This window comes from Lissotriton vulgaris, chromosome 1_1 (genome assembly GCF_964263255.1).
Source record: "Lissotriton vulgaris chromosome 1_1, aLisVul1.2, whole genome shotgun sequence".
Classification (NCBI taxonomy): domain Eukaryota; kingdom Metazoa; phylum Chordata; class Amphibia; order Caudata; family Salamandridae; genus Lissotriton; species Lissotriton vulgaris.
The window spans coordinates 2010102455-2010116465 of record NC_141685.1 but is presented as its reverse complement, the minus strand read 5'-3'; the positions used below and the strand labels follow the sequence as shown (position 1 = coordinate 2010116465).

Sequence of the window (14011 nt, the reverse complement as noted above, 5' to 3'; positions counted from 1 at the left end):
TTCTCTCCAAACAGAGCAAAAAACCTGCAGAGAACTCTCCTGAGGTAATTCTGTCAGTATTTATCATATGTTTTTATATATATATTTTGTTTTATTTTGTCCTCATTATGCTAAGTTGTAATTGGAGTTTTCCGGGACCCTTGCAATCCTATTACGACCCGTGTCTGCCCCTTATATATGATCTGGGGTATGGGAGATTCTTTCTATGAGTTGTCAGGGTCCCTTTATTTCCTCTACCATGACCGCAGGGAAGGAGCTGCAGGACTGAGTTCCAGGTGTCGGGATCTCTATCTGTGTAAATCCTGATTGGACCGAGCTCCTTCAGCCCCCCTGAAGAAAGGTGCGACTGACCTGCCCACTGGGCTAATTTCAAACGGAGGAGCGCGGGTCAGCGACGCTGCTACAGAGGCGAGAGGGACCCATGCCTCGATACATCTTTACCCAGTTCCTGAGGCGGAAAGCCGGGAGCTGGAGGTACTATTGTATTGGCAAATACTTGTGTGAAAATCCTTTTTAAAAACAAAGCTGACTTTTAAAATTGCGTGGTGTCACTTACTCTGTTGCTTTTACCCTGCACCACCGCCAGGATCTGCTTCCACTTGAGCGCACAGCCGATCTAAGCGCTGTGACGCTCCTCACCAGCCCCAGCGGCCGCCATCAGACGAGGCGTGCACGCTGACCACGCCCACTTAGGCCACGCCCCCCGATCGCTCTACAAAAGCGCTGACCACTAGCGCTTCTGTATACATCTTTACCCAGTTCCTGAGGCGGAAAGCCGGGAGCTGCAGGTACTATTGTATTGGCAAATACTTGTGTGAAAATCCTTTTTAAAAACAAAGCTTACTTTTAAAATTGCGTGGTGTCACTTACTCTGTTGCTTTTACCCTGCACCACCGCCAGGATCTGCTTCCACTTGAGCGCACAGCCGATCTAAGCGCTGTGACGCTCCTCACCAGCCCCAGCGGCCGCCATCAGACGAGGCGTGCACGCTGACCACGCCCACTTAGGCCACGCCCCCGATCGCTCTACAAAAGCGCGCTTCTGTATACATCTTTACCCAGTTCCTGAGGCGGAAAGCCGGGAGCTGGAGGTACTATTGTATTGGCAAATACTTGTGTGAAAATCCTTTTTAAAAACAAAGCTTACTTTTAAAATTGCGTGGTGTCACTTACTCTGTTGCTTTTACCCTGCACCACCGCCAGGATCTGCTTCCACTTGAGCGCACAGCCGATCTAAGCGCTGTGACGCTCCTCACCAGCCCCAGCGGCCGCCATCAGACAAGGCGTGCACGCTGACCACGCCCACTTAGGCCACCCCCGATCGCTCTACAAAAGCGCTGACCACTAGCGCTTCTGTATACATCTTTACCCAGTTCCTGAGGCGGAAAGCCGGGAGCTGGAGGTACTATTGTATTGGCAAATACTTGTGTGAAAATCCTTTTTAAAAACAAAGCTTACTTTTAAAATTGCGTGGTGTCACTTACTCTGTTGCTTTTACCCTGCACCACCGCCAGGATCTGCTTCCACTTGAGCGCACAGCCGATCTAAGCGCTGTGACGCTCCTCACCAGCCCCAGCGGCCGCCATCAGACGAGGCGTGCACGCTGACCACGCCCACTTAGGCCACACCTCCCCTCTGGTTAAATATGTGCATTTACAGGAAGCGCAGCGGACGAGCGCAGCGGGAGCGCCGTTTCCGCGCCGAAGGCGCGCCTAAGGCAAGCCTGTCTGCGCCCGTCCGCGACCAGCCGGGACCCGGGGCCACAAACCTTGGCTCCCACCCCACCCAGAGCAGGACCTACAGCTCGGCCGCCTTCTACAACATAGGTAGGACTACCATTCCCCAGTGCCCCCATATCTTTGCACCCACAGAGCTACCCTCCGATGTTCGGGGTGCAAACACTCCTTCCGCAAATCTCCGTCGGCCGCGACTCAAACGTACCGTATGTACGCGCTAAACTGCCGTTCCTTACCTAAACACAGCACACAGATTGCCATGCTGCTCGAGGAGCAAAAACCAGACGCGGTATTCCTGACAGAAACGTGGCTCACTGCTCACTCTGAGCCAGACGTGGTAAAAGCCTTACCCGTAGGCTACTATATCCTTAGAGTGGATAGACCGGTAGGGAGAGGCGGAGGTCTGGCGATCATTCTGAAGAACCAGTACCGATGCCGTACTACAGCAGAAACTATCCCTGAGTGCGAGAGTGTAGCATTCTGCATAGAGTTCAACGCAAATAGCACTTTCTCCGGCACCCTGATCTACCGCCCCCCTGAGCCTGTAAAAGAGTTCCACAGGTCTCTTCCAGAAATTATAGCGCAAAGAATTCTTTCCTCCGCCAACCACACAATCCTAGGGGACCTCAATCTCCACTTCAATTCCCCCTCAGACCACATTGCTCAGGAACTACGAGATGATCTGGAAGCTCTCCAACTGGTTGCAGCTCCGACCCATGAAAAAGGCAATTTACTCGACCCTATATTTAGTAACTGCCTGAATCTAACCGTGGATCAACCCACCCCCCTTCCATGGTCGGACCATTTTTTGGTCCCGTTTACCTGGGTCAAAAACAAGACCCCCCCAGCTACCTCCCCAAGTCACCACCAGGAGGAACTGGTCAAAACTCCCATTGGAGCTCTGGCTGCACAACCTGGACTCCACTCGCCCGTCACCCTGCCCAGACCCCAATGTGGCAAACGTCCAATATGAGAGTTGGATCACCCACTCGCTAGACGCGATCCTCCCGCTTCGCAGATCCTCCTCGAAGAGACTACAGAAATCTGCCCCCTGGTTCTCCGACTCTCTGAGACAGCTAAAACGCCTTTGCAGGCAACGAGAGAGAGCCTGGCGTTTAGACTTCCTCCCAGACAAAAAGGCTGCCTACAAAGAGGCGATCAGAGCCTACAAAGAAGGGATCAGATCAGCCCAGGCAACCCACTACTCTGAGAAATTTTCCAAATTATAAAGCAATGTTCCAATGTCAACACGGCCCCCCCTCCTATCAAAACCCAGGACCAACGCAACGAGCTCGCGGACTTTTTTCACAACAAAGTTCTAAAAATCTACTCCACCTTCCCAACTGCAGCCACATCCCCGGATTCGATCAAGCCACTCCCCCCTAGACCACCCCTCCACCCAGACCAGCCTTCCCTTGAGCACTTCCATCCTCTGGACCTTGACACTTTAAGCAAGGTGGCACGACAAGTCAAGTCGGGCTCCCCTTGTGACCCTGCCCCTCCAGAAGTCCTGATGCAGGCAAGCAAAGCCACCCTGCCTATAATCCTGGATCTCCTAAACACATCCATATCCGCTTGCTCAGTCCCCATGGCTTGGAAACCGGCCATGGTACGGGCACTGTTGAAGAAACCCGGCCTAGACCCAGATGACCACTCCAGCTACCGCCCCATCTCACTTCTCCCTTGGGCTAGCAAGGTGTTAGAGAAGCATATAAACGCGCAGCTGGTCCAGTTCCTGGAGGACCACTCTCTATTACACACATCCCAGACAGGCTTCAGACCGAAGCATGGCACGGAAACCGCCTTGTTAGCGGTCACCGAAGAAACTAGAAGGATACTGGACCAGGGAGGATCAGTGGCAGTGATCCTCCTTGATCTAAGTGCCGCCTTCGATACGGTCAGCTATACCACCTTGCTGGACCGTCTCTATAACATCGGAGTTTCAGGTGACGCTTTAAGGTGGTTTGACTCCTTTCTGTCTGAGAGGTCGTTTCAGATCTTCGACGGAAAGACAGTGTCCTCCAGCAAACCCCTGAGCTGCGGAGTGCCACAGGGCTCCTCTCTGAGCCCTGTATTGTTCAACGTGTACATGAGGCCGCTGGCGGGTGTTGGCGAACCATATGGCATTAAAATCGTGTCATACGCCGACGACACCCAGCTTGTGGTCTCGCTGGCCACGGAGAACAACAAGCACTCCCCAGCAGACCTGCTAAAATGCCTAGAGGATGTTAAGAGATGGATGACCAACTCCTCCCTAAAACTAAACGGAGAAAAGACGGAGCTCATGCTCCTAGTCCCAACCTCCCCTGTGCCTTTCACTTCCTTGTGGCCCAGTGCACTGGGCCTTCCCCCCACTCCCAAGGAAAGTGTTAAAAGCCTGGGAGTGTGGCTAGACAACAAACTTTCCTTCTCCACCCAGGCCACAAAACTGTCCGCCACTTGTTTTGGCCTACTTAGAATCCTGAGGAAAGTTCTCCCGCTACTTCCCCTAGAGGCCAAAAAGGTGGCGGTACAAGGTCTCATCCAATCCCGCCTGGACTCAAACAATGCCCTATACATGGGGGCTCCGGAGATGACCCTCAGGAAATTACAAGTTGTTCAAAACTGTGCAGCACGCACCCTGCTGAAAATTCCGCTCACCCAGTCGGCCAGACCCGCTCTAAAAAGCCTCCACTGGCTGCCAGTGAGGCAGAGAGTGGCCTTCAAGGCGCTGTGCTTGGCGCACCGCGCCTTCTGGAAAACGGGCCCTGCCATCAACACCGACCTTGTCACCCCCTACCAACCTAAGAGGAACCTTCGGTCGACGGAGGCATTCCTCGCCGTTGTTCCCAGAGTGAAGCGAGCCAGGTCTGGAGGTAGGCTGTTCTCTTTGAACACCGCCAGGCTCTGGAATGCTCTCCCCATCTCACTCCGGTCCAACCCAGACCTCCTCGCATTCCGGAAAAACCTAAAGACACTGCTGTTTGCTCAATCCTATGTACCTTAGCTCCTCTTCCCATCACTTTCCCTTCAACCCAGCGCTTGGACGCCTGCGGGCAGCAATCGCGCTTAATAAATATTTTTACAATTACAATTACAATTTCCATCCTCAGAGCTCCTCCGCAAGCGAAGGTTCCCTCAGAGACGCCCATTCCTGACCAAGCGAGTACCAAAGGCCAGACGATGAGGGTTGCCAGAACCGGATCGCCCAGAGTCCAAGCTCCGACGCACAGCCGCTGCAAAGCAACTGCGCCTGACTGAGCAATGGCCACCAGTCAGACACAACAGTGAAACCAGCCAGTAATAAGGCCATACGAGGATCCCTGGACCGGTAATTTTCGACCCCCAACGATAACCAAGACGTCCTGAAGCAGGAGCTGAGCCTCGGGACACAACACATTGAGTTCTCGCTGCCTGACCCTGCAATAGGCGGCATGACTGGGTAATGGGCACCAGTCATAGAGGTACCAGTGAAACCAGCCAGCAATAAGGCCATACGACGATCCCAGAAAGCCTGGATCCTTCTGACCACAGTAAGGCGGGTCATTTTCGACCCTCGATAAACAGGATGCCCCCAGGCGGGAGCGGAGCCTCAAGACTCAACACATTAAGCACTCTCGTTGCCTGACCATGTAATGCCCGCTATGAAAGTTCATCATTAAGGCCTCACGAAGACCACACGAGGCCTGGATACACCCTACTATAGTAAGGCTGGACCTGCTTGACCCCGACAATTAACAGGCCGTCCCGAAACAGGAGATGAGCCCCGAGACGCAAGATAGCACGACCCCATCGTGCCGGACCCCGTAATGGCCGCCATTCTCCCTAACATTCAAAATTAATTAAAAGAAAGAAATAAAGCTCCCACCAGCAAGGACAGCCTCCCGGCCCCGCAAGTCGACTGTTCCCCATCTCCAGCTCCCCAGGGCACCCTGCCAGGGCTACCCTGAGTACACTAAAGTGCCTGACACTATGATGGCCGCCCTATGTTGAATGCACTGTGCTTTCCTGATTACCCATGGGGAGCCATGAAGATCTCGCCTAAACTAAGACTGGCTGTAAGATGGTCCTGATCCAATGCCCCTTCAACTCTCCGGACTTCACAACATAGACTCACATGACGGTGTAAGCAGCCTCTAGACGCCCGTCCACTAAATGCCCATCCGGGCCCTAATCTCAGAACCACCGTCGCATCTCTGCAGAGGTGTCCCTGCCACCCATAGAGAATACCCTTAATGATTCAGGCCCACTTCACAAGATCCCAGCCTAGCACAGACTCTCAAACCTGGTCCTAAAGAAGCCCTACTCCGCCTGCACGCGTAAAAATGGACCCTTCCTTCACGCCCCTAAGGGAACCCGCCTTCCTCGGAACCCAGACAAAATGCCTCCGGCCACGCCTATGGTTGCCACCCTTCGATCACCGAATTACCCAAAACCCCATGGGCCGAACTCCTTTGCAATTACTTTCCCTACCAACCTCTCAAGTAAAGCGAAGAGACTCTTCAAACATAAACTGATCTGACAGCACCCCGAAACTTTATTCGTAGATACTTTCCACTGCTCCTACAAAGGCCAGTTAAAAATGCATCTCACCTTCCATACTTAAAGACCTGACAATTGGATAACCATCCTCAATACACATCTTCACATCTCCAAAACTACCATCACATCCCATAGCAGCAAACTGACGACCTCTCTCCCAGATCACCAGACGCCGAGCGGTAACATCTCCATAACCATCTACTCGAATGTCACTGTCCTGATACCGGCTAATAATTATGACGTTGGGATCTTCGACTCCCTCTTCCTCTCGCTAAAAAAGGCACCCTTGCACACTATTCGGCCGGGCCTGACCCCTCACTGCCCCCAGTGATCCTTCCCCATCAGGTGAGGCGCCACACCCTTCTCACGTCCTCTTCAAGAACCTCCTCCTCACCCCCCACGAGTCACCTCCCGCAACTCTGCACCTCCGAAGTAATTACGGGAGTCGGAAGCGAACTCCTTCCACCGGGAGTCCCTAGACCCCCAGCTCATCTAACTTCTCTACCTAGGGGCCCAACTACTAAGACTCTGAGCAATGAAGGATCACCCATTGACTGCTTGCTCCTAATCAGCAGATCAGCAACCGAACTAGCAGAAGCCATTCTCTCCCATGATATAGACATGGCATTCATCACGGAGACCTGGCTCAATAATCTCTCTTATCCCATCATTGACATTCTGGTACCTCCTGAATTCACATTGATCAACAAAGACCGGATAGCTCAAAGAAAAGGGGGCCTAGCAATCATCCACAATGAATAGCATCTCCATCACGGAAACTTCCTCCGCCTTTATAACTCCTTTGAATGTCTCTCAGTCAACATCAAGACAAGTGAGAACAGGCCATCTCTATTCCACCTCCTGTACCACCCCCCAGACAACTCCTCCGAATTCGGAGAACACCTTTCTGACTTGATTGCCCATTGCTCTCTTGGAAACTCAAATATTATTCTTGGTGACCTTAATCTAAAATGGAATGAAACAAAAAACCCGCTTATTCAAACCCTAAACAACCTTCTACTAGAAAAAAACCTGACCCAGCACTGCATCAGAAGAAACACACCCAGAGGAGCAACCCTTAATGCTATTATTGCCGAAAGCAATGCAATCACCATCGACCACATCCTTCCGGTAGAATTTTCCTTTTGCACATCAAACAAGCAGTCCGAACTCCACACCCCTTGCAGGACCCCCGAAATGGATTAGGAGCACAGATCCCGCTAGCTGATCTAGAAGAAAGAATAAGCTTGCTTCTCCCCATCATCACTGATCACCTCCCAACTAGCGAACTCACCTCTCTCTCCAACTCTAATATGACGCGCACCCAAGACCAACTTGCCCCTGTAAAACTAAGCAAAAACAGGAGTATTCCAACCATATCATGGTTCACCACTGACCTCAATGAAGAAAGAAGACACCTAAGAGCCTCAAGGAATTTGGAGGAACAATCCCACGCCCTACATCGTGAGCAACTCCAAACAGCCAGCAGGAATTACAAAAAACACTTTAAGAACAAAAAGACTTCTTTCTTCTGCTCTGAGCTGGACAACGCTAAAAACAGACCCAAAGAGCTCTTCAATATCATCAGGAAACAAACCTCTAAACCAGTGGCCCCTGCAACTCAGGCAATCAAAGAACGATGTGACAACTTTGCCACCTTTTTCAACGACAAAATCGCCAAGATCGATCTCTCTTACTTGGCTCTAATATCACCCCCTCCACTGAGATCCAGGCGGCCAAAATCATCGATAGCGCTTCCTTGAACCCCCCTAAACGTTGGTCTTCCTTCACTCTCATTCAGGAATCAGAGATAGTTAAACTAATCTCCAACACAAAACCCTCATCCCACGCCCTTGATCAGCTACCCACTCAACTGACCAAGGACTTGAAGCTCTTCCTAACCCCACTATGGTGCAAGATCATTAACAGCTCACTGAGATCAGGAGTCATACAAGATTGCCTCAAAGTCGCTCAAGTCACACCTCTGCTGAAAAAGCCAGGACTAGATACTGAGGATCTGAATAACTTTAGACCTGTCTCGAACTTACCTCTTTTGTCCAAAATCATGGAAAGATGTGTACTTCCTCAACTGACCCAACACTTGGATAACATCAACCTTCTAGATTCCCATCAATCGGGCTTCAGAAAAGGCTGCAGCACCGAAACAGCAATCCTCAATGTCATAGATCTACATAAGTCACTTGACTCAGACCAATGCTGCCTTCTTATCCTCCTGGACCTATTGGCTGCATTCGATACAGTGGATCACAATCTTCTCCTCAAGGTTCTACAAGAAATGTCTGGTCTTGAAGAGACGATCCTCCTCTGGTTTTCCTCCTTTCTCAACAACCGCTCACAACAAATAAAAATTAAAATTTTCGAATCAGACCTCCACCCCGTTACTAGGGGTGTTCCACAAGGTTCAGTGCTCTCCCCTCAGCTTTTCAACATTTACATTGAACCCCTCACCTCTCTACTCAGGAAATACAACCTCCCTTTCCACCTATATGCTGATGACACGCAGTTATATCTAGAAACCACCTCCGTTGAGGACCTCCAGAGACTCAGCGCCACGCTCAGAGAGTTGCAACATTGGCTCTCAAGTTCCAACAAAGACGAAAAACCCCGAATTGCAGAATGGGTCAAAGCTATTGACGCCCTCAATGGCAACATCACACTGGCGGATTCGGTGAAATCTCTAGATATCACCCTAGACTCGAAACTGGACATGAAAAAACACATTACAAGATCCGCTAAAAGCGCTTTTCTCAATTTGAAACTACTGTACAAAATAAAACCCTTCCTCCCACCCAAGGAACTTCAACAAGCCACCCAAGCACTGGTGCTCTCTAGAATCAACTACAGGATTGTAGCCCTGACTGGCACTGCAAAAACCCACCTCACCCCCCTAAAAACAACCTTCAATGCAGCAGCCAGAAGGGTCCCCGGAACTAAGAATTTCGAACACATCTCCCCTGCACTCAGAGAACCTAAATGGCTCCCAATTGAGTTACGAGCCAGCTTCAGAACTGCCTGCCTCATGCACAAAGCCCTCCACACAGGCAAACTGTAATATCTAGCCGCCAAACTCAAAAGGGACGGCCAGTCCAGGGACCTCAGGAGCTCCAACGCTCTACTAGTCATCCCGCTAACGGCGACCAGATAGTTTGCTGGAAACGCCCCCTAAGTCTGGAACTCCATCCCCCCACACATCAGAATGAGCCCCTCGTTTCCAAAATTCAAAAACCTGCTTAAAATGCTCTTCCTTGATCGTTCTCAAGTGAGCAGATAGGAGCTAAGAAAGTACATTAACCGGCACTCCTTCTAATTTTAACTAGGTGACAAATGTCACTGATTCGGATCTAGAAAACTGTTTAGAGACTAATATTGTTTGAACAAGAAAATTCTTTGGATACTCGACCCAAGGAATGTGGATTATCATTTTATATAACTAAGTCCCCTCCGATGACACTCTGCATTTATTTTCCTGTGTAATATGACAGAACTATAATATGCTCAGACGTTTTGGGAGTTTTTTTTGATACTGTGACAATTGTTTTATGTCTCTGTAAAGGAAAGCATATTGTATTTGTTGTTTGTATGTTCAGGTAACATTTGCTACTTATATGTGCATGTAAGGCTAGTTTGACCTGCACCCCCCATGCTACCCATGCGGCCGGTCCTATTCGCTATGTTCCTCTATACTGCCCATTTGCACATAAGTCAATCAATCAATCAACAGAATTTGTATAGCGCGCTACTCACCCGTTAGGGTCTCAAGGCGCTGAGGGGGGGGGGGGGGGGGGGTCGCTACTGCTCGAACAGCCAGGTCTTGAGTTGTTTCCTGAAGGAGAGATTGTTCAGGGTCAGCCGTAGGTGGGTAGGGAGGGAGTTCCATGTCTTGGCTGCCAGGTAGGAGAAGGATATTCCTCCGACGGTGGATTTGCAGATTCGTGGGACGGAGGCGAGAGCGAGGCTGGCGGAACGGAGCTGGCGGGTGGGTGTGTAGAATGTGAGTCGGCTGTTGAGGTACTTCGGGCCCGTGTCGTGGAGGGCCTTGTGTGCGTGGGTGAGGAGTCTGAACGTGATCCTCTTGTTGACGGGGAGCCAGTGCAGGTCTTTCAGGTGGGCAGAGATGAGGCTGTGGCGAGGGATGTCCAGGATGAGTCGTGCTGAGGCGTTCTGAATGCGCTGGAGTCTTTTCTGGAGTTTGGCTGTTGTTCCAGCGTAGAGGGTGTTCCTGTAGTCCAGACGGCTGGTGATGAGGGCCTGGGTGACCGTCTTCCTGGTTTCGGTGGGGATCCATCGGAAGATCTTTCGGAGCATGCGCAAGGTGTTGAAGCAGGATGACGAGACGGCGTTGACTTGCTTGGTCATCATGAGGGAGGAGTCCAGGATGAAGCCCAGGTTGCGTGCGTGGTCCATTGGCTTGGGTGCGGTGCCCAGGGCAGAGGGCCACCAGGAGTCGTCCCAGGCGGAGGGAGATGGTCTGAGGATGAGGACTTCCGTCTTGTCTGAGTTCAGTTTCAGACGGATGATCTTCATCCATTCCGCAACGTCTTTCATTCCTTCCCGGAGGTTGGCTTTGGCGTTGGCGGGGTCGTTGGTGAGGGAGAGGATCAGCTGGGTGTCGTCGGCGTAGGAGATCATGTTGAGGTTGTTTTGGTGTGCGATGGCCGCGAGAGGGCTCATGTAGACGTTGAAGAGGTTGGGGCTGAGTGAGGATCCTTGCAGAACGCCGCAGATGACTTCGGAGGCCGAGGAGCGGAACGGGGGAGGCGGACTCTCTGGGTTCTTCCGTCGAGGAACGAGATGATCCACTCCAGGGCTGCTCCTTGGATTCCGGTGTTGCTGAGGCGCTGTATCAGGGTGCGGTGGCATACGGTGTCGAAGCCTGCTGAGAGGTCCAGGAGGATGAGGGCAGCAGTTTCTCCGTTGTCGAGCAGGGACCTGATGTCGTCGGTGGCTGCGATGAGGGCGGTCTCGGTGCTGTGGTTTGCTCGGAACCCGGACTGTGTGGGGTCGAGGGATCCGTTGGTCTCGAGGAAGGCGGAGAGTTGTCTGTTGACGGTCTTCTCGATGACTTTGGCTGGAAAGGGGAGGAGCGAGATGGGGCGGAAGTTCTTGAGGTCCGTGGGGTCCGCGGTGGGTTTCTTCAGGAGGACGCTCAGCTCGGCATGTTTCCAGCTCTCCAGGAAGGTGGCGGATGCGAAGGAGCTGTTGATGATGTTCCGGAGTTGGGGTGTGATGATGGAGTCGGCTTTGTTGAAGATGTGGTGTGGGCAACGGTCGGTAGGGGAGCCGGAGTGGATGGTGTTCATCAGGCGGGTGGTGTCTTCAGTGCTGACCGGGGTCCAGGTGCAGAGGGTTTATGGTGGGGGGGCGCTGGTTCGGTGGTTGGGTGCGTGGTCTGTGGGCCGAAGCTGTTGTGTATGTCGGCGATCTTGCGGTGGAAGAATGAGGCGAGTGAGTCGCAGAGGTCTTGCGAGGGTGTGATGTTGTTGTTGCAGGCGCTGGGGTTGGAGAGCTCTTTAACAATGCTGAAGAGCTCCTTGCTGTTGTGGGTGTTGTTGTCCAGTCGTTCTTTGAATGTTGTCTTCTTGGTGGTGCCGATCAGCTGGTGGTGTTTGCGGGTGGCGTTCTTGAGGGCGGTCATGTGTTCTGCTGTCTGGTCGTGGCGCCAGGCTTTCTCGAGGGTGCGGCAGGTTTTCTTGGAGTTTTTGAGTTCGTTGGTAAACCACGAGGCTTTCCTGCTGCCGGATCTGCTGGGAGGATTGTTCAGTGGTGCGAGTTCGTCGGCGTAGTTGATGAGCCACTGTGTGAGGTTGCGGGCTGCTTCGTTGGGGTCAGTCGTGTTGGTGGGCGGGTTCTGGCTGAGGGTGGTGGTGAGCTGGTCGGCGGTGATCTTGCTCCAGCTTCTGCGGGGAACCCATTGTGGGTGGTGGTGGGTCGTGGTTCTCCTGAAGCTGAAGTGGACGCAGCTGTGGTCTGCCCAGTGTAGTCCGGTGGAGTGGCTGAAGGAGATGTGCTTGCTGGAGGAGAAGATGGGGTCGAGTGTGTGGCCGGCATAGTGGGTGGGGGTGTTCACCAGTTGCTTGAGTCCGAGGTTGGCGAGGTTATCCAGCAGGGCGGCGGTGTTGCAGTCCTTTATTGTTCTCCAGGTGGAAGTTGAGGTCCCCTAGGAGGATGTAGTCTGTGGAGGCGAGGGCGTGCGGACTGACGAAGTCTGCGATGGCTTCGCTGAATTGTGTGCGTGGTCCTGGGGGTCTGTAGATGAGGGTGCCTCTGAGGGTGGTCTTGGGGTTGGTGTGTATCTGGAAGTGAAGGTGTTCGGCGGCGGTGAGGGTGTCGTCGGAGTTGATCGTGATGCGAATGGTGTTTCTGTGGACGATGGCGATGCCTCCTCCGGTTTGGTTGATGCGGTCCCTCCGGGTGATCTTGTAGCCCTCCTGGATGGCTATGGCGATGTCGGGGGCTGAGGAGGCGTTCATCCATGTTTCTGTGAGGAAGGCGACGTCTGGTGACGTTGAGTCAAGGAGGCTCCAGAGTTCGATGGCGTGCCTGTGGACGGAGCGGGTGTTGAGCAGGATGCACTTGAGGTGGTTGTTGCTGGGGCTCGGCTTGGCGGGTCCGGTGCAGGTTCGGAGGCAGGTGAATTGGCAGGCTTGGCAGGTGAAGGGTCCGTGGGTGCGTTTCGGGGTGGCTCGGTAGCAGGCGGGGTTCCGGCCGGCATTAAGTGCGTTGAGGGTTGCGGCGTCGTACGTTTGTCGGGTGCGCTGGCATCGGCGAGGACCAGGGGTTCTGGCGCTGGGCGCGGTCCAGGCGTGGACGGGCGCAGACGGGCTTGCCTTTGGTGCACAATCGGCGTGCACGCTGCGCGGGCGCGCAGGCTCCATATCAGGCGAAGTGGGAGGGAGGAGCAGCTCGGAGGTGGGAGCAGGGCGGCCAATGGGGGTACAGAAAGGAAAGGGGGCGGGGCCGCGAGGGAGCAGCGGGGGGGGCACACCAGGGCACAAAATCTCTATCTAATTACAGAAAGGAAAAAAAGGAAATAGATTAGTGCAACACGAACAAATGAGGGCAACAGCGGGGAAGACGAGAAGAGCAGCAGCGAGGGTCACCGAGGCCAGGAGCGAACCTGTGGCGCTGGGGCAGAGACGCGCTACAGCAGGAGGGCCGTGTGGCGTGGGGGGTGTCCTGGGGTCAGGTCACTCCCCACCCAGTTATTTGCTGTGAAGTGCTCTGGTACCCTCGGGTCCAGCCAGCTCAATCTAAAACTCCTAAAATAAATAAACCTTGTTGTTGGGGGTGACCTAGCCATCCTGGCTACTCGTACTAGTACTTTGCTTGTCGGTTATTGCTGTTGCTTAATCATTGGACATCCTTTATGCCAACTAGTTCTTTGTTTCCTGGTTAAATTGTTCCCAAATTTCCCAGAAGTTATACCTTTTACCTTGCCTCCCACTTCTATCCTGCCTGTTTACCCGATGCTAGCTATTCCCATTGTGTAGGAGGGATAGGAAATCTCGATTTTCCTTCTGGCAAGCAGTATTAATAGAAAAAGGAGGTTTCTGGTTTTTATTCAGCTTGGGAAAGCCTTCATTATTATGCCCCACCCCAAAAATTACGAGGTCTATGCTTACCTCTATTGGTTGCTCAAGCAGATTCGCTAAGACCTTACCCACTTAATCCCAGAATTGCTCGAGCTGGGGGCACTGCCATAAGATGTGCATGTCGTCCTACCTCTCTTCTCCG

The 14011-nt window shown here is 52.7% G+C and overlaps 1 protein-coding gene across 30 annotated transcripts in view; it reads left to right on the top strand.

Moving 5' to 3' along the window:
• PPFIBP1 (PPFIB scaffold protein 1) overlaps positions 1-14011 on the top strand; it is a 1004279-nt gene that overhangs the window by 575249 nt on the left and 415019 nt on the right. For all 30 annotated transcript variants that reach the window (XM_086920149.1, XM_086920163.1, XM_086920158.1 and 27 more), the window contains one exon: positions 15-44. In XM_086920149.1, the coding sequence (XP_086776275.1) occupies positions 15-44 (30 nt within the window). The remainder of the gene's footprint in view (positions 1-14; positions 45-14011) is intronic.